The sequence below is a fragment of the Osmerus mordax genome, chromosome 5 (genome assembly GCF_038355195.1).
Source record: "Osmerus mordax isolate fOsmMor3 chromosome 5, fOsmMor3.pri, whole genome shotgun sequence".
Lineage (NCBI taxonomy): Eukaryota > Metazoa > Chordata > Actinopteri > Osmeriformes > Osmeridae > Osmerus > Osmerus mordax.
In genome coordinates, this window is record NC_090054.1 from 6,825,542 (window position 1) to 6,852,092 (window position 26,551).

At 42.7% G+C, this 26,551-nt stretch overlaps 1 protein-coding gene across 3 annotated transcripts in view; it reads right to left on the bottom strand.

Moving 5' to 3' along the window:
* Nucleotides 1–26,551, bottom strand: part of cdh23 (cadherin-related 23) — a 361,974-nt gene that overhangs the window by 151,903 nt on the left and 183,520 nt on the right. For all 3 annotated transcript variants that reach the window (XM_067235776.1, XM_067235778.1, XM_067235777.1), the window contains exons 13-17: nt 16,038–16,102; nt 15,694–15,931; nt 2,902–3,007; nt 2,598–2,725; nt 860–932 (exon numbers count right to left, since the gene is read on the bottom strand). In XM_067235776.1, coding sequence (XP_067091877.1) covers nt 860–932; nt 2,598–2,725; nt 2,902–3,007; nt 15,694–15,931; nt 16,038–16,102 — 610 coding nt within the window. The remainder of the gene's footprint in view (nt 1–859; nt 933–2,597; nt 2,726–2,901; nt 3,008–15,693; nt 15,932–16,037; nt 16,103–26,551) is intronic.

The window sequence follows — 26,551 nt, forward strand, 5'->3', positions numbered from 1 at the left end:
AGGGAAAGAGAAATAGTGTAAGAGGGAAACAGGAGGAGTGAGAGCGAGAGTGAGAGTGAGTGAAGGGGGGAAAGATAGAGGGAAATCCAGAGTCAAAGGGAAGGAGAGAGAGAGAGAGAGATGTGGAAGATAGACAGAGGAGGTGTGGAGAGACAGTCCTGGTTCTAAAAACAGATCCAATCCATCCGGCCCCTCCAGCAATGACTGAGTGGCATTGAGTGGGTTTAAGGATTAGAGGATAATCATCTTGTTTGGCATGGCCCACAGTTGGCACAGCCCTGATCAATACCGAAGCAGGCAGGCGGTAAAGGAGAGGAGGAGGGGGGGAGACTGGGATCCGTTACCCCCCCCCCCCCAAACCTTTGGAAACAAATCTATTGTTTGAGAAAATATTCTGCTCTGAATAAATGCATGTCCATACATTTGTAAACCTCTCGCTGTAAACTAAAAAAATTACAGTCAAAGAAAAGAAGCAAAAACAACCAGGACGAGAGATGAAAGCAAATAAAAACTGTCACAAATAACTGAAAAAGATATAAGTGAATATGATAATATTAAAGATGATTTGAAGCTTTGAGTTAACGACGCCTCTGGGTGTGCTTTACCCACTAGAACCCCAGACAGTTCAACATGTTAGAGAAGGCAAAAGATGCTTATGTTTCCCTTTCCGAGGAGAAGCTCTCATGTCATAGCTGCCACCATTTCCCCAGAATGTAATGTAATGCATTCATTTAGCAGAAGCTTTTATCCGTAGTGGTGTCCAGAGAGAGATTTGCATCTGTGAACTCTTAATCTACAGTCCAGTACCACTGAGCCATACCCATCCCCCAGAATGTCTCCCACAATGACCCTGACTCACCTGCAATAATATTCTCTGAGATTTTGACGATGTAGGACTGCTGGCTGAAAGTAGGGGGGTTATCATTTTCATCCTACAAAGCGAGAGAGAGAGATAAAGAGAAAGAAAGATAGAGGGTGTGCCCAAAAAACAGAAGAGGTTTAAAACAAATATTCAGCAAATACAATTAAACTCTAAATTGTGAGACCCCCTGGTGAGTGAAGTGTTGACCCTTTCACGGCCAGGGAGAGAGAGGAGGCTCCTACTAGACACTATGTCTAGGCACTGTGCTGGAGCAGACTTAACTATGAAGATGCCTTACAATCTTTACCTCATGTGGTGGTCTGAGTCTACATGCGGGAAAGGGAAAGAGAGATGGAGGAGATATAAGGAGAAAGGAGATACACTGAGGGCCTCATGTACATACATTTGCAAACGTAGTGTTATTAGCGCCATGGCCAACCCGCAGATTGCGCACGCTGTGATACTTCAGTTTAAGTCGTATTTACGAAACCTGCAGTTCATCGGGTAATCATCGCCTTTCTCCGCCCACTATACCGTAAATTGCGAGCATTTAAACGTGCAATTGAATGGGCCTCCTTCTCTCTTTCTATCATGGCCTATCTATCATTCTATCAGCCACCAAAGTCAAAACAGCGAAAACAAAGATTTACATTACATTTTACATTTAGTAGACGCTCTTATCCAGAGCGACTTACAGTAAGTACAGGGACATTCCCCCGAGGCAAGTAGGGTGAAGTGCCTTGCCCAAGGACACAACGTCAGTTGGCATGACCGGGAATCGAACTGGCAACCTTCGGATTACTAACCCGACTCCCTCACCGCTCAGCCAACTGACTCATTTAGTGATAATTAAATTGATATGCTTGTTCAGGTGCTTGTTGAGGTAACAGCAAATTTAAATATTATACAAGGCCGGAATTCCAAACCGACACAAAAAAATGCTATCTGGACCGAAATTCCAGTAACTGTAATATTGCATGGCTGCTTAATCTGTAATGCAAAATGATTTTGTGTTCAACAAAAAATACTCAACTGAAAAAGTGTGATCCTTGGGGCAAAAATCCTTTCAGATTGTCTCCTCGGCCTATGTCTTCGTCTTGCTCGGATTACTGCTGTCATTTCACCAGGAGGCATATGCGAGGGAACCCGCATGCATCCAGGTTTACACCTGCTTTTAAGAGGCGCAGAATATTCACCGCAAAATAGAGGCGCACTTTCACAGGCGTTTTTGTACATACCGCGGAATACAAAATTAGGCGCACTTTACGCATCCCCTCCCATCTCTTTATGGGAAACTCCCACTTTCCCCATGACCCTCCCGTGAATGCATATGCATGACACGGAAAAGTGCAATTTGTCATTTCCAGTTCCCGCGACAGGCAGTCTGCGCTTTTACCTCAGTGCGGCATGTTTGTACATACCTCGCCATGCTTTTACGCACAAATTGCTAAACAAATGGGCGCTGAAGTGGGCGCAAAAGCGTTAGTACATGAGGCCCTGAGAGTGAGGGACAGAAAGGGAGTGATAAGAGCGAGAGAGAAATGGAGGAGAGAAATAGTGCAAGGGTGAGAGAAAGAGAGAGGTGAGCAAGAGAGGGTGAGCGTGAAAAAAAGACTCAGACTGTCTTTCCCCTCCGTGCTGTCATGGACCCCCCACTATCCTGGATCTCCTCTGGCTACTACTAAGCAGAGATGGATGAACCCCTGAACAGCATAAAGGGTTGTTGTGTACTGACAAACAGCTCAATGGTGACAGAGACGCTGCTGTTGAGAGACGGGTTCCCGCCGTCTCTGGCCATCACCGTCAAGTAGATGATTCCCTCTGGGACCTTTTCATAGTCTAGAGGACTGTTTACAACGATCACTGGAGAGGAGAGAAAAAGAGAGAGAGAGAAAAGGAGAAAGAGGGGAGGGAGAGAACAGTTTAAACAGGCAAGGGTTTTTCTGCATTAGTATGTGCATGTGTTTCAGTATGAGTATGTACGTGTGTGCCCATGTGTGTGTCTGTGTATCCGTATGTATGTGACTTTGTGTGCTGACCAGCGTAGCCCTCCACCATAATAATGCTGAAGTAACTGCGGAAGGCTGATGCTGACGTGATGGTGTAGATGAGGAAGTTGTTGGGAGGAGAGTCCTCATCTGTTGCCTGGGTGAGAGGTGGAGGGAGGGAGGGAGAATACGGATGAGAAAATGCGGGGTAGAGAGAGGAGAATGGGTGAGAGAGTGGGGGCAGTGAGAAAAGATAGGGGGAATTCACATTAGACAATCATACAGCAAACCAGATGCTAAAGTAGAAAACTCTGTGTGTTTGTGTTTGTTCAGCATGTGTACGTACTGGTGGAGGCAGTTAGTCAGTCTGTCAGTCAGTCAGTTATTGGTCAGATTAAAGCTGACGCTCACTATTAACAGGGTCTTTGTCAATTGGATGAGCCCCAGCAGAGTCCCTGGAACTGTGAGGAAACAGCCATCCCTTTGTCTCCACTCTAGGCTAATCAACTCAACAGTAACACTCCCCAGCTCTGGCAGCAGTATCACATGACTCCCCAGGTGCTGTGCACTGAGCCGCAGCATCATTAAAGGCGGAACAGGCTGTCAAACCAGACACACTGTACCCTCACACACACACACGCATGCACACACACACACATGCAGAGATACACATGCAGATGCATGCATACTTTGGGGTGTAATACTTGTCACTGGTTTATATGCAAAGGGCTCACTAGTGCCTGCATATGCGTGTGCGATGATATCAAACCTCTGAACGCATGCAAGCAATTTACACACACTTACAATGGACACACAGGCATTACACATGTCACGTAGGTGTTGCGCTGACAATGTGCATACGTATTTAGAAGACATGTGCACAGCGCGGGCATGTAGTGTACACTAAACTTGATATATGCCATCTAACTATTTGATATCTAGGCGTGCGTACAGGCAGGTGTTATTTATGGAAGGCCCAGTGGTCAAATATTACAGGTGCCCCCATGTGTCAACAGTAGTGGTGTAACGATACACTCAGCTCACGATTCGATACGTATCACAATACTGGGTGTACGATACAATACGCATCACGATATTTTGAAATGTTTTTATAAAACAAATTCAATTAACAGATTTTTTCCAAAACATTAAACATTTGGAATAATTTTCTTTGTTGTACATACAATTTAGTTCACTCAGTTCAAGCGATTTCTGTGAATGCAATGAATGCACGCATGACGGAGGTGCAGTGTAGATCGCGTGCTGGTAGCTCAACCAATAGGATCAAATGGACATCATATTGTAAAAATATTGCCATAACTCTACGATACATATTGTAATTTTTTTGTTAAGCAATATATTGTTTCACGATATATTGTTACACCCCTAGTCAACAGGGTTGCCATATCCGTGTTTTCTAGCCAAATTGGGTTACTTTGAAAACAGTGTCGCGGGTGAAAATGTATTGGTCGCGGTTGGCGGGATTTAGGGCTACTTCTAAACCTCACTGCGGTCTTGCCGCATTTCTGCCTCGTGGTGGCCTGCGCTGGGAGAGAGGGAAACAGCACGGATGAGGAGAGTGTGTGGGGAGAGTGTGTGGGGAGAGTGGAGGTGTAGGTAAACAGAGCTCTGCATGCATCGGCAGGCGACTGCAGCAAGAACACAGGCGCAGCAGGCAACAGCGAACAACCCCCTCGATGGGCGCTACGCGCACTTAACACGTGTTCCGGTATAAGGCCGGGAGGGAACAACCAGCAGGCAGCACTAGTTAGCTAGCTACGTACTTTGCATCATTAGTTAGGAAGCTTTCAATTTTTTATTCTCACGAATATAGAAAGAAAGAGTAAATAATCATCATAAAAATATTTTAAGAGAAGGGGAAAGACAAAAAAAGGCTTGAACGTTGTTTTTTCTAGCTGGCACTAGGTAGAAAGCCAAGCAACATTATTAGCCAAAACTGTGGAAGTCAAAGATCAAGTGAGAGAGCGCTAGCGGTAAGAGTTCATAAACTACACACACTTCCTTTAATAATGTGTCTCATCTCACTTTCATAAAGTAATTGTTGCTCTGTGTCTCTGTTCGGTGGTGATAGGAAGTGGCATGCAATGAACCAATGAAACGTAGGAATCACAGAAAACAAGGAAAATATTAATCCCCTTGTCATTTTTACTTTTTAACTATGGAGGCACCGATTGGATAAATGTGTTAAAGATCCTATAAAGTGGACATGAAAACGAGTTTTAAGTTCGCCACACCACAGAATAATGTGTTATTAACTACCCATCCAAATTCGAATGAAAAAATAACACCGACAAGTACAGTTAGGTCCATAAGTATTTGGACATTGACACAATTTTCATCAGTTTTGGCTCTGTATACCACCACAATGGATTTGAAATGAAACAATCAAGATGTGCTTTAAGTGCAGACTTTCAGCTTTAATTTCTGGGTATTTACATCCAAATCAGGTGAACGGTGTAGGAATTACAATACATTTTATATGTGGCCCCCCCCTTTTTAAGGGACCAAAAGTAATTGGACAATTGGCTGCTCAGCTGTTCCATGGCCAGGTGTATGTTATTCCCTCATAAAGGGAGTTCGTTATTTCATTGACAAGGAGCAGATAAAAGGTCTAGAGTTAATTTCAAGTATGGTATTTGTGTTTGGAATCTGTTGCTGTCAACTCTCAATATGAAGTCCAAAGAGCTGTCACCATCAGTGAAGCAAGCCATCGTTAGGCTGAAAAATCAAAACAAACCTATCAGAGAGATAGCAAAAACATTAGGTGTGGCCAAATCAACTGTTTGGTACATTCTTAATAAGAAAGAACACACTTGTGAGCTCAGCAACACCAAAAGACCCGGAAGACCACGGAAAACAACTGTGGTGGATGACAGAAGAATTCTTGGTGAAGAAAAACCCCTTCACAACAGTTGGCCAGATCAAGAACACTCTCCAGGAGGTAGGCGTATCTGTGTCAAAGTCAACCTCTCTAGCATTTTCTACATTTTATATGTGGCCCCCCCCTTTTTAAGGGACCAAAAATAATAGGACAAACTAACATAATCATAAATCTAATTGTCACTTTTAATACTTGGTTGCAAATCCTTTGCAGTCAATGACAGCCTGAAGTCTGGAACCCATAGACATCACCAGACGCTGGGTTTCGTCCCTGGTGATGCTCTGCCAGGCCTCTACTGCAACTGTCTTCAGTTCCTGCTTGTTCTTGGGGCATTTTCCCTTCAGTTTTGTCTTTAGTAAGTGAAATGCATGCTCAATTGGATTTAGGTCAGGTGATTGACTTGGCCATTGCAGAACATTCCACTTCTTTGCCTTAAAAAACTCTTTGGTTGCTTTCGCAGTATGCTTCGGGTCATTGTCCATCTGCACTGTGAAGCGCCGTCCTATGAGTTCTGAAGCATTTGGCTGAATCTGAGCAGATAATATTGCCCGAAACACTTCAGAATTCATCCTACTGCTTTTGTCAGCAGTCACATCATCGATAAATACAAGGGAACCAGTTCCATTGGCAGCCATACATGCCCACGCCATAACACTACCTCCACCATGCTTCACTGATGAGGTGGTATGCTTTGGATCATGAGCAGTTCCTTCCCTTCTCCATACTCTTCTCTTCCCATCATTCTGGTACAAGTTGATCTTGGTCTCACCTGTCCATAGGATGTTGTTCCAGAACTGTACAGGCTCTTTTAGATGTTTTTTGGCAAACTCTAATCTGGTCTTCCTGTTTTTGAGACTCACCAATGGTTTACATCTTGTGGTGAACCCTCTGTATTTACTCTGGTGAAGTCTTCTCTTAATTGTTGACTTTGACACAGATACGCCTACCTCCTGGAGAGTGTTCTTGATCTGGCCAACTGTTGTGAAGGGGTTTTTCTTCACCAAGAATTCTTCTGTCATCCACCACAGTTGTTTTCCGTGGTCTTCCGGGTCTTTTGGTGTTGCTGAGCTCACCAGTGTGTTCTTTCTTTTTAAGAATGTACCAAACAGTTGATTTGGCCACACCTAATGTTTTTGCTATCTCTCTGATAGGTTTGTTTTGATTTTTCAGCCTAACGATGGCTTGCTTCACTGATGGTGACAGCTCTTTGGACTTCATATTGAGAGTTGACAGCAACAGATTCCAAACACAAATACCATACTTGAAATTAACTCTAGACATTTTATCTGCTCCTTGTCAATGAAATAACGAACTCCCTTTATGAGGGAATAACATACACCTGGCCATGGAACAGCTGAGCAGCCAATTGTCCAATTACTTTTGGTCCCTTAAAAAGGGGGGGGCCACATATAAAATGTATTGTAATTCCTACACCGTTCACCTGATTTGGATGTAAATACCCTGAAATTAAAGCTGAAAGTCTGCACTTAAAGCACATCTTGATTGTTTCATTTCAAATCCATTGTGGTGGTATACAGAGCCAAAATGATGAAAATTGTGTCAATGTCCAAATACTTATGGACCTAACTGTATTTTCCACAACTCTTTGCGTTTTTTGACATGCCGCACTGCATGCTGGGTACCCGAGGGTGATGACGCTGATTATCTAGCTGTGCTCCGACTGCGTGATGAGTATTAGTTTTTGGTCAGCTTTGGGTCAAAGGTTAAGAAACAGTTGACATTTCAAGCTGAAATTGCGCATGGTATTTCAGAATGTCTGCCTGTTTAACTAAACAAGTAATCAAAATTATGACAGGCCAAAAGACTGATTCAAAGAAGATTCGAACCTGTGACCTTGCACTTTGTAGGACACCGTTTCAACCCATTAAGCTACCCTCAAGGATGAGAATACATGGTCAGTTACTGTACAAAAAAAGGAAGCCGTTTCTCCTGTAGCACGGATTGTTCGATTCGGCCAAAGTTTAAAGAGCTGTAATTCAATGATCTTTTGACATATCAAGGTGAAATTGCGCTTGGTACTTCAGAACGATGTCATCCTGTTTAACTAAACAGATATTCAAATTTAAGACAGGCTCAAACACTGTGGCTGGATTCAAACCTACGACCTTCTACTTTGCAGGTCACCGTTCCAGCCCATTGAGCTATTCTTAGTGTTGAGTATTGTCATGTTCAGTTACTGTATGAAAAAGCAAGCTGTTTCTCCTGTGGTAAGCATTGTTAGATTCAGCCAAGGTTGAAACAGCTCTAATTCAATCATATTTTGACATACCAAGGTAAAATTGTTTATGGTACTTCAGAGTGATGTCATCTTGAACCCTATTAGGTTTGAAAAACCATAATTCAAAATTACATTTGATTTAGTGACACAAACATATTGAGGCAATGTGGACATTTACATAAGTACACTCCTTTCAGCCATTTTGTATTTGATTCGACTGTCTTAAGTAACGTTTTTAGATACATCCATGATACATCTGTTCAAAATTTCAAATCAATTGGAACTTTGTTTCAAGAGAAGAGGAATTTTGAAGGTTTTCCCAAATTATCACTGTACAGGAAAATCCATCACGGCGGACCTTATGGGTCCTTGAGGCTTTTTTGTTCCCCATGGGAAATGAGGCATGTACACCAAGTTTCAGAAGAATTGGAGCAATGGAGTGGAAATGCCATCACTTTGATAATCGGACTTTAGGGCGTGGCCTGTGGCGCCCCCTACAGTCAAAGGTGTCCCATATTTGGTGTGGGGGTACCCACTTGGATGTAGTATCAATGTGCCAAATTAGAAAATGTGTTACCAATAACATGTTGAGTTATTGTGGCGCAAGGAGAAGATTAATAATAATAATAAATATAGCTGCAAGCAGCGATGCGGGTTCCTCCGCAAAATGGCAAAATATTATAAACATGTACACTGTAGAAGATCGAGAGTTGGACAACAAGGGAGCAAAACTACTTAATGTTTGGCCAACAACAGGCTGAATGGGGATTTGAACTCATGAGCATAAGGTTACAAAAGTCAGTCCCTCTATCCTCTCTGCTACACACCAACTGTTGAGATTGTATGAATAGAAAGGGCAGAGTATTAGCTTTGGTCATCTTTGGAACAAAGGTTAAGAAATGGTTGACATTTCAAGGTGAAATTGCATGAAATTGTGCATGGTATTTCAGAATGATGTCATCCTGTTTAGCTAAACAGATAATCAAAATTATGACAGGCCAAAAGACTATGGCTGGATTCCAACCTACAACCTGATACTTTACAGGTCACCACCCCAGCCCATTGAGCTATTCTCAGTGTTGAATATTGTCATGTTCAGCTACTGTATAAAAAAGTAAGCTGTTTCTCCTGTGGTAAGCGTTGTTAGATTCAGCCTAAGTTGAAACTGCTTGTACATTTCCTATAAAAACGGGACAACGGCGATGACTGGGTTGCTGCTGTAAAGAATAACTTTCTCATGGTTTTTTAAACAGGTTGTTTGGAGTGCCATAACTTGTCATGGAAGGGAATTTTAAATCATGCCTAGCATCAGTGGGAATGTGTCCTGGCTTAGGTTACATTTACATTTAGCAGACGCTCTTATCCAGAGCGACTTACAGTAAGTACAGGGACATTCCCCCTGAGGCAAGTAGGGTGAAGTGCCTTGCCCAAGGACACACCGTCATTTGGCAGAGCCAGGAATCGAACCGGTAACCTTCAGATTACTAGCCCAACTCCCTAACCGCTCAGCCACCTGACTTCCGGGTTACTGAAATGAATTTGTGCAACAGGCAAGGGATCCACCTGAACAATCAATTTACTTCATTAGAGATAACCATTAGAGTTATCTCTACCATGCGTAGACTACAAGTAGCTAGCTACTGGCTTGTTTTGCAGTGGTTTACACAGTCTCGCTAAACAGATGACCAGAGTGTTGTGATGGGCTCAAATAAACACGCATTGCTAAGTTTTACAACCGGAGGATTGATCGGAAGACTAGAAACCGTTTTGTTAGAATAAAAAATAAAAACTATACCAATGACTGGTTTTGAACGTACAACCCTTTGCTTACCAGCACAACATCTCAGCCAATTGAGCCATTCCCAGACATGGATTACACAAAGTTCAGTAACTGGATAATAAAATAAGCCGTTTCTCCAATGGCGAGCATTGTCAGATTTGGTCCAAGTTCAAACAGCTGTAATTCAGTCATATTTTGACATATCAAGGTGAAACTTTGCATGGTACTTCAGGGGCGTGTCACCTTAAAGCCTATTAAGTTTGAACCATCCTTCAAAAATACATTTGATTTAGTGACACAAACATATTGAGGCAATGTGGACATTTACATAAATACACCCCTTTCAGCCATTTTGAATTTGATTCAATTGCCTTAAGTACATTTTTTAATACGTCAATGATACATATCTGTACAAAATGTCAAGTCAATTAGAGCTTTGGTTCAAGAGAAGAGGAATTTTGAAGGTTTTCCAATTATCACTGTACAGGAAAATATATCATGGCGGACCTTATGGGTCCTTGAGGCTTTTTTGTTCCTCATGAAAAATGAGGAATGCACACCAAGTTTCAGAAGAATTGGAGCAATTGGGTGGAAATGCCATCACTTTGAAAATTGGACTTTTGGGCGTGGCCTGTGGCGCCCCCTATGGTCCGATGTGGCCCATATTTGGTGTGGGCGTACCCACTTGGATGTAGTATCAATGTGCCAAATTTGAAAATTTATGACCAGGGACTTTTTGAAATATTGGGGCGCAAGGAGAAGAAAAATAATAATAAGAATACTAACAAATAATAGGTTCCCTCCTACCGTAGGAACCCTAATAATAACTAGAAAGGCATTTCCTGCTGAAAATGCGTTGGAATGCTGAAAGATGAAATTATTTTTCTTAAATTGCAGAAAATACAGAAATGAGAAAATACCCGCAAGCTGAAATGAATGTCAAAAATGTGTGAGTCACACAAAAGAGGCAGTGTGGAAACTGAACTGCATCATCTAACAACGCTAAGAGCTGAAATACAATGCGGGAGAAGCTGAAAGCTGAACTGTTAAACAGAAGAAGTAGGCCTAGGCTAGCTAGTCATAAAAAGAATATTGTAGTCTTAACAGCTGAAATTATAGTTGGGATAGTAATAGCAGTAGCAGATGTGTGCATTGAGTGCGTTTACTCGGCTTTATTAGTAGGATTCAATGTGCTGATTGAATGAAACATACAGCAGTAGGGCCGATACAGGAAGACAAGGTGACACTTTGTTGCTGAAGGATGATGGTGCAAGTTTTGTCCGTGGAGCATACAACGATTAATAAAAAGAATCATGTAGACGCGCTTATTGAGTAATCGCATAACTAACTAGAGAGGGTACAATTTCTGGGGAAATTGTAGGGTGTGCTTTCTTGCGTCGGTTGCACAGGGGTCCGTTTTTTAATGACATTTTTACAACTGATATTTCTGTATATTTTATATAAAAATGCATAGGGCCTACTTATTATTTATAAAGATTACATAGATTTAAAAGCGTCTTTTTTTTGCTGCTCATTTACAACTCAAAATACGAGTTAAGTGAAGAATAAAATATGATGTCTTCTCATTTCCCCTGCAAAAGGCAGCCTCATAGCTGAATCAACGAATACATTTGGCAGACCGGTGTAAAAATTGACCTAATCTCTATGACTTAAACGTCCTTTTAAGTTTTCCCTTCTCGTGATATTTTCAGGCATTTAGCCTACTCATATTGCATTCATTCATTAATAAAGAACCCCCTTTGAAGATTATTCTACGACGTTACCGGCAGTAGAAGATGGAATCGCGATTCAAACATTACTATCTGCTAACTGAAAAAATGCCCCCAAAAACGTAAATAAGCTTGACATTTATTTAGTGGAAAATCGCTCATTCATAAAAAGCCCACTGGTAGCGATCATTGTCAGTAACAACGCCAAATGCGATATAGCCCTGTGTGGAGAAGCTGCCCCGGTAAATTCTACTACAGTACAGTACTAGACTACTGCTGTGTTCGTCTAGGTAGCGATTGCGTTGGTTGAATTCGATTGAATGTTCCGTTGTACGGTTTAGGCTGAAATTAATTATTTTCATGAACAGATTGACAAAGTTTAGGCTGTGGCAATGAAGTTCAGGTTAGTAGTCAGATAGTTTCACCTATTGAAAGACTTTTGATTTAAGTAAGGGGAGTGCCGAACATATTCTGTCGCTGTTTGACTTCCTAAACAGCTGTGTACTGTAGATGTTTTTGTAGTGTGTCTCGCGTAAGCTACAGCGTTGCAATGAGCAACACTGGTTTGAAACCACAGGTAATGATAATTTCACCAACAAATCGTTTACTTGTAATGTAATGTCATAATAAATCCTACAACGAAAATGTATTTGTGAGGAATGTTTATTTTAACGATTGAAAACAGATGCATCATAGACCAATGCAGTAGCTATGTGTTGCCCGGGCAACAGAGGCTAATGTCATGCTAATGCTTCAGTGAAATAGTAGACTACCGTTTCCGAAAGTAGATGTGGGCCTACTTCCTTAATAATATCAGCTAATATTGTACATTACATTTCACAATTGTGTTTCACATCACAAAGTAAAATTAGTAAATAGTTATCACCCTGGCCTCTTTGCTTGTGGCGTTTCTGCAGTTGCCTTGCAGTAAAGCTATAGTTAGCTATCCCCCAAGTTAACAGATGCGAAACGAATGTTCTGCCAAAGGTAGTCACGCGTGTTTTTGTGACGTTAGTGACATAGTGACGTTAGTAACGTCAGTGACTGTGGCTAGCAAATTAGCCACCGTTAGCTTCACTTTTCGCCACAAAAACTTAACTTGAGCCTAAACCATGCAACGGAACGTAAATCCCAATAGAAGCAACTCAATCGCTACCAAGACAAAACTTTTGACACCTAAGTTGTCTATGTAGGCCAAATATTGACTGAGTTTTAGGGGGGCAAAAATAAATAAAAATAATATATATGTGAGAGAACAAAGGTTGTGCCCTTGCCGAAGGCAAATCACACCCAATTACACATGTAAACGGAGTAATCGTATGGCATAAACCGACAATTGCTAGTAATCGGGTTTCTCATGGTCAAGTAAACGCACTCAGTGGCGTAGTAGAATAAAACAGTTCCATTAGCAATAGTAGTAAAGGAGATATTAGCAGCACCTGCAGAGTCACCTCTTGTAAATTGTATTAGGTTGAAATACTATCAAACTCTGTCTTGTGACTCCACTAATCAGCTAATACCAATCACCTGCGTGAGACTGAGTGGTGCGTGTCTGTCGTTGCCACGGTGATGGAGCAGCTATGATTGCTAACGCGCTGAGGGGAGAGAATAACAGAAATGTAGCTAGAATCCACACCTCAAACAAGTTAACCTAGAACAAAACTATACGTCCAATCCAAAAAATAAGGATATTTTCCGAGATCCAAGACTCTGCCGAAACCAGAGATGTCCTTTATATTTCTGTGCGGTCAGAAATACGACTCTACCGGCAGTTTCAAAATCTTGTTCTTTTTGCTTTCTCTGACGATTTTGTCATCAGATTTGCATTGGTCTCTATGGGGCGAGAGTTGGACTTTGTCTCGCTTTCGTGGGGCTCTGAACAAATGTGTACGTCTGTTGGATTCAACAGACAACTGTCTACGACCATCACAAAATTAGCTATCTATTGATCCAAAAATGAAGCATGAAGAGCGAAAATTGTGGCAATGCTGGCAAACTATAAATATTTTTTCAACAACATCCGAAGCTGCCCTCCACTCTAAGCGTTTCAGTCTGCACTCTAGGGTTTCACGTACACACCCATGTAAATCTCAGAAACGGCTTGAAAAAGTCATGAAACATAATCAGTGATATTGAAAAAAGTTGAATAGATATCAAAAAGCTGAATTATTTAAAAATAGTTTAGGGTTTTTTCAACATTTTAAAGTTTAAATGGTGGCTCTAGCTGAAAGATTGAGGAAAAAGAAGGATTTGGAAGTTGAAGAAGTTTCAAGAAGTTTGAGAGGGTTTGAAAGAAAACTCCATTGGAAACCCATGTTAAAAATATTATGAATTGATTTATATTAATTCAAGCATAAGAGGTACAAAGCTGAAAAGTCATAGCACCCATGGCCTGAAACTGCTGAATTTTTTGATAGCTGAACGGTTTTAATAGCTGAAGATTTGAAGGCGCTGAAAGGTGTCTTGGAAGAAATAGAAGAAGTTGAATAAAGATTCAAAGAACAATACTTGGAATGCTGAAGCAGCATTCCAACAATAAGAATACTAACAAAAACAATAGGTTCCCTCCTACTGGAGGAACCCTAATGAATGAAATAAATAACAAGGCAAACATGTTACAAAATGAAGGTTAACTCTTACCTACCCTTCCATGATTATTGTAAACCAGAGATAGAAAGTAAGAGGTGAGGATGGAGTAGGACAAGCCAGAGCTGAGGAGAAGGTCTCAGGAGATCAATAATCCACAAAACAATGCTTCACAATTCCTTTTATACCCAAGAACAACCAATCACACCACAATCTTGACCCTTACTTATCAACATATGACCAGCAATGCTACGGTTAGTTACACAATGAGGTGTGAGAGCCATAAAGTTGAGACTCCGTCCAGTAACTCCAGAGTTTAGCATATGAGAGGTGGGGGCAGGTTGACACCCAGCCTTACAAGATCAGCCTTTATTCTTCTGCCCTAAATACACCGTCTCTTGGTCAGTTTTTTGCACTTGCTTCATGAGATGCAGTTTGTACAACTCCTTTACTGGTAACTGGGAATACATGAGATTACATTAAATTCCTCAGTTCCTCATGCAGAATTCACCTGCCATGAAATGAACATCTCACTGTGCAGCATCCATGCTCGGTTCAACAGGATCAGAATCTGCTAATCGTTTTCTATTCATTATTCTCATAATTCCAGTGAAACTGAAAATTCCACACAAACCTGTGAATAAAAGTAGGCTACATGGGGAGAGAACTACCAGTAGCTACCATACATAGGCATCTCTGCATCCATCTCTGCGGCAGCAGTCAATGTCACTTCATCATCTTAATCATCATCATCATCATCCTGTGATCAAAAGAATTATGTTGGGGGTAACTGCTACTACAAGTTGAAATAAGCACCAACTGATATTTACTTTGTATCATGTCAAATATGATTAAAACCAAGGTGACGCAGGCTACAATCACAAGCTTTTGGCCTAAGCAAAATATGCCTTACCTGTTTGTAGTATGTTTTTATTTTTAATATAACAGTTAACATGCTATTTTATTAGGTCCACCGCTATTTCACCTGTAATATTAACGGACAGTGTGGTTAAATGTTAAATGTATGGACTGGCTACTGCATTCAAATGTATGCATTGACTCGGCCAGGAATTGTCTCCCACGCCAATTGTCTCTCCTACGCTGCTACAGCCATGTTGCTTTTTTGTGGAATATGTGGTCAGATTCACCATAAACACATACTAACACTTCCATCTGAAGTGTGGTGAATTAGGACAACGTTTTGTGTCTCCGGGTGCCATGATGGATCCTAGTATCGGAGTTCCATTGATGTTGACTTTTATAGTTCTCATGCCCACACTTAACTCAGAGTGGATGTACTCAAAATTGATTTAACTCATTCAAATCAGCTTTTCTGGAACCGAAAAGTCGGGAGTTTCCCATTTTAGGGTAAATCAACTCAGAGTTCAAGGTCAGGTTCACAGTTTGTTGAATCCACTATCTGGAATACCCCCGTTCTTCAAACATCATACATCACAAAGCAGTTTGTTTGTGGGTTTGTTTGTGTTTTTCGGTTGAGCAAGAGTTGTGGTGATCATTTGAATTTCTTTTCTTTCAAGGCTTTTCACGAACAAAAACAAAACAAAAAACTAACCTTGGTGTGTATGTGTGTGTGTATTTCACTCACTCTGACTCTGGCCACCTGCTGCGGGGTCTGCTCGTTCTCCCTCAGTGAGCCCACGTACACCTCCTTCTGGAAGATGGGCGGGTTGTCGTTGATGTCCAGCACGTTGACCCTCAGCCTGCCCGTGGTCTCCTCCCCACCGCCATCCCTTGCCAGAACCGTCAGCGTAAAGCGTCGCATCAGCTCATAGTCCAGGCTGTATTTCAAAGTCACCCAGCCTGTCATAGCGTCCAATGAGAACCTGCAAGAGGATGGGAAGGTTGTCAGGCATCCCAGTGAGGAGGCTAGGTGTGTTCCCTACATCTGTGCATGCAATGGGAGTTTAAGATTGGGTTTGTTTGTCTTACTGGTCGGGGTCATCACTGAAGAAATAGCTCACAACCCCAAACGGGCCAACATCACCATCTGCAGCCTGTAGAGAGGGAGAGAGAGAGAGATTGTGTTTTAATTTCACTTTAGGATATTAACTTTGGGAGCGTTGAGTATTTCATGGAGAGAAGAGGGGAACGAGAGAAAAGAAAGGAGAGAATATGGAAGAGGTGATAGAAAAGAGGATGAAGGACAGAATAGAGAAAGAATAAAGGAGAGGAAAGGGGCACCAGAGATGACCGAGTAGGAGATGTGGGGCAGCTGCTGTTTCCCTCCTTCTCTAGTCTTAAAATATGTCTAACATTAGATTTACATTTAGTCATTTAGCAGACGCTCTTATCCAGAGCGACTTACATTAAGTACAGGGACATTCCCCCTGAGGCAAGTAGGGTGAAGTGCCTTGCCCAAGGACAAAACATCATTTTAGCTCGTACGGGAATCGAACCGGCAACCTTCTGATTAATAGCCCGACTCCCTAACCGCTCAGCCATCTGACTCCCCAGATTTGGTAAACCAATCCAATGGTTAAGGTGTTAGGTTAGATTAGGTCATGTCTTACATTCATCTTGCATACATTTAGAACATTCCTACCAAATCAACTCAGGTTTTTTGACATACATATTCCTCTTTATGAAGACTGACACTAAGTCTGATATTCGATTTGTCCATGCAACAGTAAGAATTATTTCTCTGTGAGACAATAAATCTAGAAAGCAGCTGTGCTTCAAAGATATTAAAATGCCATTAATGTCATGGAAACACATTTACATTTAGTCATTTAGCAGACGCTCTTATCCAGAGCGACTTACAGTAAGTACAGGGACATTCTCCCCGAGGCAAGTAGGGTGAAGTGCCTTGCCCAAGGACACAACGTCATTGGCAGAGCCGGGGATCGAACCAGCAACCTTCTGATTACTAGCCTGATTCTTTAACCGCTCAGCCACCTGACTCCACACACACACTAAAAGGCCACCACACAAGGCAGGCGAGCGGCGTCGCCTGAAGGCGATGGAATGTTGCTCTGCGACACCAATCACTTAGTAACTGATACAGCTGGCGACCGATATTGCTTTGAATTAATGAATTAACATAGGCCTACGTTAATTAGGTCTACAAGTAAAGTACTCAAATTGTCCTCCAAGCTGTCTCAAAACCTTTGCTAGCTAGCTTGTGATATGTTAGGTGTAAAATGGATAATGTAGCCTTGTTGTTGACAAAGATAGGTCTACAACACATTTAGCTAGCCATTAGTTTAATGTTTTTATGAAGAAACCAAAAAATGGTAAGATGTATAAAATGGAAAGATGACAAAACTTTGTGATCCCTTGTAGACAGAAATGTGGACTAGGGGGGTGTCGAGTCAGTTCCATTTTGAATATAGGCGTCAAAATGTTTCTGCCTAGGAAGGCCCACTGTATATCAATATATAAATCTCCCTGCTTCGTATTTCTTTATGACGTGCGTCGCATCGCAAGTGAGGCAATTTTAGCCAGGTGACGCCGACAAATCGCTTGCTGTATGTGCTGTCCCAAGATATTCAATAATATTTTGTTGGTTGCCCTGCATCGGTCGCCTACAGATCGTATGGTGACCTTTACAAACTAAAATAAGAATGCATTTAAGGTCACATGCATGCGCACACACACGCGTACTGTGCTCCACTGTGTGTGCTGATGCATCTTTCCTGGGGGGGATGTTGTGATGGAGTCTCAATTGAGTGGCCTCTGAGGGGGCTCTGCCTGTGAGAGGGCTGCGCTTGTGAGTGTCCTCCCTGCTCTGTCAGTCACACCACGTTAGCCTCTGTGATTCAATAAGATACTGTTGGTGACCTCACCATGTGGCCCTGTGTGCAGAGGAGAATGCCTGTGTGTGTGTGTGTGTGTGTCATTGCGCGTGTATGTATGTGTGGGAGAAGGGGAGGTGAGAGCTGTGCTTCTGAATGTTTGTGCCTTTGTGTTAGGGAATGTGTTGTTTGTTTGTGCATGCGCATGAGTATTTTCAAGCATATTTAAAAAAAATCCTTCCATGAAACACACACAGACTCACTGGTGGCATCACATTTTGTTTCCTTCTTTCTCTAAAGCACACATTGCTGTACAACAGAGATGTGCAACTTCAGAGGCTAGCTCTTTCATATCACCATCCTCAACCTTGAATCAATGTTCATCTATAATGCCAAAACATCCAACAAGGCTTTGCTGTCACAACACTTACACCATATCAAATCACAACACAGACATGTAGGGATGTGGAGGAGAGAAAGAGAAGGAGAAAGAGACAGAGAATAGAAAAAGAGAAAAGAGGGGAAGAGAGAAACGGGAAAAGAGAGAAACATGGAAAGAGAGAGAGAGAAAAATAAGAGTGAGAGAGAGCAAGAAAAAGAAACAGGGAGAGAAATAGAAAGAAAGTGAAAGGGGGAAAGAGAAAGAGAGAGCAAGAGAGAAAGATTAAGAGAGGGAGGGGCAGTTTAGGACTCTACGCAGGTTCTCATTAACCTGTTAGTTTCATCGGTCCTCTTTCTCTGACCCCATTAATCAGCTGGTCAGCCCCTTCCCTCTCCTTCCTTTATATTCCTCCTTCTCCACCACTCCTCCCTTCTCTACCTTCCCATCCGGTGGCTCCTTTAAAATATATTTTCCTTACTTTCCATCCAGACTCTACCCCTCTCTTCATCTCTACCCATTTTCCTCTGCCTATCTCTGTCTAAACACTTTCACTGTGACATCTCCCTCTCTCCATTTCCCTCTCTCAATCTCTCCCTCGTTCCTTTCCTCCCAGGTGAGTGACAGATCCATAAGTGCTCCAGCGATAGCGCTGAGGGTGTTAGTGTGATTGCAGTCATCGTGGTGACAGACCCGGCACTCAGACCCGGAGACTTTATACTCCCTCCCTCCCTGCCTCTCCCCCCCCTCCATCCTACCCCTATGATAGCCATCTCCTCCTTCCGAATCACTCACTCATACCACCACTCCTCTCAGCCAACCAATCAGCTGACAGTGAGGCACGGTCACTTTGCAAACAGCTCGCCAGAAGACTTGAAGACTTTCAACTTTAGACACAGTAGGTGAACAAGCAGGCCAGGAGAGGGAGAGGGAGTAGAGATGCCAATATCGGAGGCCTGTGTTCTGTTTGCTAGTCCTTACCTCTCCTGTACGGGCATGTGGAGAGACAAATGCAGGGTCTATATAAGTGAATTATTCCTCAATATACAGTACTATAGCCGAGGACATCCCTCACACACACACATACACAAGCACATCACATACATACACCACACAGGAGTAGGCAGCAGCAGTATCAAAGTCAGAGTTCTGACCAAATCCAAACTAAGCTGTTTAAGAGCTACACACACAACTGCACGGCCGCTTGCCAAAATAAACTGTGCAAACCCTGGAGTCCGCAGGCAGTCACTACAAAAAAAGAAATTAGTTCTCAGTTGACCAGTCTGGTTAAATTATGTTTTTCTCCCCTATCACAAAGTGGAGCCAACAGGCATACACCAGTGTTTGTGTGTGTGTGTGTGCGTTTGTTTGAATGTGTGTTTGTTTGCATTCATTTCTGCAGCATCAGTATTTTTGTTCATTTTTTCTTTTATGTTTCCATAGAACCCAGCACAGGAAGTTCCCAGGTCCGCAAACTGTTCTCCAGTTTGTGAGTGAAAGCTCCTTGGTGACACAGATGCTCGGGATTCCATCTTTGGGCTGGTGGAAGGTGGACACTAACATCAGCTTTTATATCTTAACTGACCTGAAATTTGAATCGAATTGTTGCCAAAATTGCTTTCTGCTGTGGCTGGGCTGTGGCTGGGGCTGTGAGGAGTGGGACGCCCAAAAGGAAACCAATTACTGGCTGTCAGACCAGCTGTCAAACAGACATGACCCCCAGTACAAACACAGACTTCTCCCAACTCCCCTTTTCCATGCCCCACACACACATGCATGCACATACAAACATGTACAAACGCACACACAGACACTAAAACTGATGTCCAATGTCTGAGGGAGTGGAAACATTTGATGAAGACATTGGATGACAATCTGTCTATCATTCTCCTTTCATCTCTTCTATAAGGTCATCCTATACTTCTCACCCATACAAACACACAGAAACCTGCTTTTAAGAACACTTTAGACAGTGGGCTAAATTTAAACGAAATTCATGCGAGAAACATACAGCCAAATAAAACAGGCTTCTATAAACAATGTTTGGTGCACAAAATCTATCCAGTTTTACTTACTGACATTTCTTACAACAAATGTTTTTAGTTTTAGTTTTTTGAAGCGAACTACATTAAAAAGCTTTTTCAACTCGTGCCATACATACACAGCTTGACTGACTGACTATCGTGTGATCTGGTGATCAGAATCTCTAACTAGTGGTATCGCCGTGCATCATCCAGCCTCAGTCCCCTCCAGCCTTAGTCTCATCCAGACTCAGCCCCATGTTCCCACAGTCCTTCAGCATTCCCCAGACTTCTTAATCCTCCTTTAACCTCCTCCAGCCTTCCTGTCCTGACCTAGTGAGGCAATGGGGGTTGGTGGGAGCTGTGTGGGTTTTACTGCTGACACTTTAGTGTTATGGCGACAGTGAGCATCCTTTTACGACTGCTTTATCTCCCTAAACCATTAATGAGCAGGTGTGAGAACACACACACTCTGACTGCTGCTGTGGAGAGGACAGAACAGTCTGTCTCTATTATCCCTGACCACATATATGAGAGAGAGACATGGAGAGACATGGAGAGACGAGGAGAGTGGAAAGGAGAGAGAGAAAGGGATGAGGGGAGATGAAAAGAGGAGAGAGAGACAGATAGTGATGGAGGAAGAGCAGAAGAGAGGATGAACAGAATCATTTCAAAGCACCTAAAGTGTAAGGAAGTCCAATAGAGAGCAAGGGGAGTGTCACTAAGATTAACAGCACATACACGTCAAGTGAAAGAATGTGAAACACTGGGAATAAAGCGGTTTGTGCGTGTATGACAGTGGAGAGTGTGTGATCAGACGAGTGGCTGGAGAGCTCCAGAGTTTTCAGAGAGATAATTTGACAATGAGTTTCACTTTGTAACCAGACTGTCTGTCATTATGCTCTCCTTCATCCTCCTCTCTTTCTCGATCTCTTTATTTCTTTCCTGGTCCTCTTGGGTAACATAAGGAGTTTTGACGTGATACTAACAAATGTGTGTGTGTGTGAATTAATTAACACATGAATAATTTTTGTTGAGTACGGTATGTTGTGACAACCACCAAATGTCAAAGGGTCATCAAACAGAAAACCTCCTTCCTCTGAATCTTTTCCTCAGCAATATAAAATAGTGCTAATAAGTCGATGAGGACTAAGAGTCAATGAGGACTCATCGAACAATTGTTGTTAAAGATCCTGTAAAGTAAATTCCATGTTTTGCTTCTAAGTACATTATATACGTGTGAAATGAGTTCCTGAAAGCATGTGCAATGCGCTAAAACTTTGTCGCACTGAAATGTGGAGTTAAACCGAAGAACAGTTTCTCTTCCGTTTTCAGATCAGGTTTTAATGGGCGGAGCCAAAAAATGCCCTATCTACGTCATTTCGCCCCATCTACGTCAGATCACTGAATGGCTCCACCTGCTGTACTGCTAGCTTACATCTGTTAGCTAGCTAGCTTCAGGATGTCTCCCACCACCCACAACTGCAACATCCCTGGATGAAAGAACTCCAGCTGCGCTGCAACGCCATTTAAGTTCCCTGTTGATAATGAAAGGAAAAATAGGTGGATAGATTTTGTGAAGAGCCACGCTCATGGAAAGCTTCGGATAAACTCCAACAGCCGCCTCTGCGCCACTGACCATTTCACGGCGGACAGTTTTAACATGGACCAGAGACAGACGGGGTTCACCAACACACAGCGTCTCTTGCAGCACGGAGCCGTACCGAGCATCGCCCCCCCGGCCGTTCATCCTCCGGTCGCACCTGGACCATCCACCACCGCCAGCAGTTCATCACTCAGTTCTGTGTGCTTGTTATAATTATAGGCTACTAGATAACTTTTCCAGAGTTATCTCTGCTATAATTATTGCTAACCGCTAACTTGATATTAGGCTACTCGGTGTAGAATGATGGTATTTTGGTGAAATGGTAGCTAATGTGCTAGAAGTAGTTGGATAGCTCACTGTCTGCTGTCTCTGCTGTAAATGTTTACTCCTGTGTTACAGCTCAGGGGAATATTTCATTTATATGCATCTGTATCTGCAATCACTCATTGAACAAATACATTTTAATTCTATACTGTTTTGTTCGGCTTGACGTAGCGTCCATTATCTGGGTCGTAGGTAGTTTACTTGAGAGAGGGGGCCGAGCTTCAGCTCCTTCAGGCGACACGCCCCCCCAGTCTCGAACAGAGAAGACTGCTGATTTTCTTACGATTTCAAAGCCTAATTTAACATACTTGTCTGTGTTTTTTTTCATTTGAATGTGGATGGGTAGTTAATAACACATTATTCTGTGGTGTGGTGAACTTGAAACTCTTTTTTAATTCCACTTTACAGGATCTTTAAGGGCAAAGGTGCTGCATATATGTGTTTGATGCTGCTGAATTGATTTGTTGAAATGTGTTTGGGTTTGGTGGTAGCAATACCTATTCAAATTGACATGCCGAAGGCCTGTCCAACCAGAACTCTGATATGTGTAAACTGCCATTCTCTGACGAGTAATCTTAGGTGCATATGTAGACTTTTGGTCCCAATTTTTATAATTAAAATTAAAATAGTACTAATAGTTGATAGAATTGTAACTATCGAGGTTCTATTGTAAATATAACCATGGGTAATTGCTTTACATGAAGAAAAAAAAACGTACAGACAGTTTACCAGCAACAGCGGTGAGTACGGGCTAGTGAAGGAATTGCAGCTTGACAATTGATACTACAGATACGTAGCATGACGCATGCACAGACACAATGAGAGATTGACAATGTAAAATACGTACATTTTGAGAAATACGCAATTTTGACATACTAATTTAGTTACTTTTGAAAGATGTTACGTGATGAGTATTTTGGTAGATTTGCTAACAAGGTTTTTGTTTGTTTGAGTATATTTGACATGACTTAAGGCCGATTTATACTTCTCCGTTTTTACGGAGACGGACACAGGGAACCGACGAGGAATTCCCTCTCCGTGCCCTCTCCGAGCCCCTCGTAGAGCTCTACGCTCTCTTTTTCTATGGCTCTGGCTACCACTACAGAGCCTATGCAGGTCACGTGAAAAATGATCCAAAGACTCGTACCCGAAGACCGAGTCGGGAAATGAACGAATCATTTATGTTTACTTGGACGAGCCTATGCAACAGTCCCGATGCGCGGCCACGAGAAAATGAACGAATCACTCTTTGAGAGGACTCGTAAGGATTCGTTCAAAATGAACGAATTGTTCACGAACGACACATCACTACTGCAAGGCAGCTGCAGAAACGCCACAAGCAAAGAGGCCAGGGTGATAATAACTATTTACTCATTTTACTTTGTGATATGAAACACAATTGTGAAGTGTAATGTACAATACAAGCTGATATTATTAAGGAAGTACATCTACTTTTGGAAACAGTAGTCTACTATTTCACTGAAGCATTAGCATCATGACATTAGCCTCTGTTGCCCGGGCAACACATACTACAGCGGTCTATGATGCATCTGTTTTCAATCGTTAAAATAAACATTCCTCACAAATACCAGGGTTTTTCCTGGGTCAAAATGGGTCTTCGGTGCTCCAAAAAAAAAAAAAAAGTATTATTTTTTCTTTCTTTTTTCTAATCAATGTATTTATTCCCAGGTGTTTTGAATCCCCCCCCTCCCCCGTAATAGTCTAATAGCTAATGTAATATTGCACATATTTTCGTCCTATTTCCCCTAAAGCAATAAAGTTAAGCTACTTAAAGACACCTTACATAATAAAGTATAATAAAGTATATAATAAAGTATGCTCTAAATGGCATAAATGCTGCCAATTAATAATTGACGTAACAACTTATTGTAAATGGTCAGTAGCCTAGCCTATCGATTAAGGTAGGCCACTCTGAAGCATGTACACTGCCTGCTTCATTTGATCTTGATAGGCTAAGCATTCTGTAGCAAATAATAACAATAAACCCACTTTTTATTAATTAAAACTACTTCAGCATAATAATGCACCTAAAATACAAACCTGAGCAAGGGCACCAATCGCTATCGAATCAACAGACAATTTAGCTAGCAGGGGAAGAATACAAACAACGAAAATCACCAGTTAACTTGATTTAAATTTGCAACAACTATAGACTTATACAATAACAGGCTTCAATGAACTGACAACATAAGTTGCTTGATTTATGATACCGTGGCGGAAGAAATGTAGCCATAGAGGAAACACTGCACTATATATTATCACTCCAGGTTAAGAATACCAATGGAGGCTGCGTTGGAAATTGTAGGCTAAAACAAACTTTTGTGGAGTGGAAATGCAATTTGCATTTGTACAGGTGTATTCGTGCACGTTGGGCTGGCCCTCGCAGCGGAACGACAGTTTACTGACCGCTCTGTCCATTCGCGCACCTCAAAATTGCGTATTGATCAGACAAGAAGACACGCTTATCAACTCGATTACTATTGATCAAAACAGAACGAGGGACCTGAATGAGTTCTCCTGCAGATTTGAATGAGTTCTACTGCAGATTTGAAAGACAATTGGACAGTCTTGAACTACCCCTTCCCACCCAGGAGGCCTCCCACCTCCCCCCCTCTACAGTGACGACTCTCTCCATTCAGGAGGGTGAAGTTAACAGACTTTTCAAGAGGCAGAATCCCCGCAAAGCAGCTGGGCCGGACTCTGTCTCTCCAGCCACCCTCAAGCACTGCGCTGACCAGCTGTCTCCGGTGTTTACCTACATCTTTAACACCTCCCTTGAGACATGCCATGTGCCAGCCTGTCTCAAGTCCTCCACCATCATCCCTGTGCCCAAAAAGCCAAGGCCAACAGGACATAATGACTACAGACCCGTCGCCCTGACCTCTGTGGTAATGAAGTCTTTCGAGCGCCTGGTGCTGGCACACCTTAAATCCATCACTGACCCTCTATTGGACCCCCTGCAGTTTGCCTACAGAGCCAACAGGTCTGTGGACGATGCAGTTAACATGGCCCTCCACTTCACCCTACAGCACCTGGACTCCCCAGCATCCTATGCCAGGATCCTGTTTGTGGACTTCAGCTCTGCCTTCAATACCATCATCCCCGCCCTGCTTCAGGACAAGCTCTCCCAGCTGAACGTGCCTGATTCCACCTGCAGGTGGATACCAGACTTCCTGTCTGACAGGAAGCAGTGCGTTAAGCTGGGAACACAAGTCTCTGACTCCCGGTCCATCAGCACCGGATCACCTCAGGGCTGCGTCCTTTCTCCTCTGCTCTTCTCCCTGTACACCAACAGTTGCACCTCCAGTCATCCGTCCGTCAAACTCCTGAAGTTTGCGGACGACACCACCCTTATTGGGCTCATCTCTGGTGGAGACGAGTCTGATTATAGGTGGGAAGCGGCCAACCTGGTGACCTGGTGCAGCCAGAACAAATTAGAGCTCAATGCTCTTAAGACAGTGGAGATGGTTGTGGACTTCAGGAGGAACACAGCCCCACTCACCCCCATCACCCTGTGTGACTCCCCAGTCAACACTGTGGAGTCCTTCCGCTTCCTGGGCACTATCCTCTCCCAGGACCTCAAGTGGGAACTGAACATCAGCTCCCTCATCAACAAAGCACAACAGATGATGTACTTCCTTCGGCAGCTGAAGAAGTTCAACCTGCCAAAGACAATGATGGTGCACTTCTACTCAGCCATCATTGAGTCCATCCTCACCTCCTCCATCACCGTCTGGTACGCTGCTGCCACTGCCAAGGACAAGAGCAGACTGCAGCGTATCATCCGTACTGCTGAGAAGGTCATTGGCTGCAATCTGCCTACCCTCAAGGACCTGCACACCTCGAGGACCCTGAGGCGAGCGAGGAAGATTGTGGCCGACTCCTCCCACCCTGGACACTCCCTGTTTCAGTCACTCCCCTCCGGCAGAAGGCTGCGGTCTATCAGGACCAATACCTCACGCCACAAAAACAGTTTCTTCCCTTCCGCTGTTGGCCTCTTCAACAAGGCCAAGGGACCACACTGACTCAAATGACTTATGGCTTAAAACACTCTGCTTTTGCACTGCACCACAACATGGTATCGTGTACATTTGTATTTTTTGTAATATTTGTATTTTTGTATTTTTATATTGTAATTTACGGCAACTATATTTTATCGTATATTTAATTCTATTCTAATCCCACTTAGTACTGCTAGTTTATGTACCCTTAGTATAGTTAGTCCACATATTTAAATTTTAGGTATATGTTTATTGTATGCACCTTCCTGCCAAAGCAAATTCCTTGTCTGTGCAAACTTTCATGGCGAATAAATCCCTTTCTGATTCAGATTCTGATTCTGCTGTAGCCTACTTGAA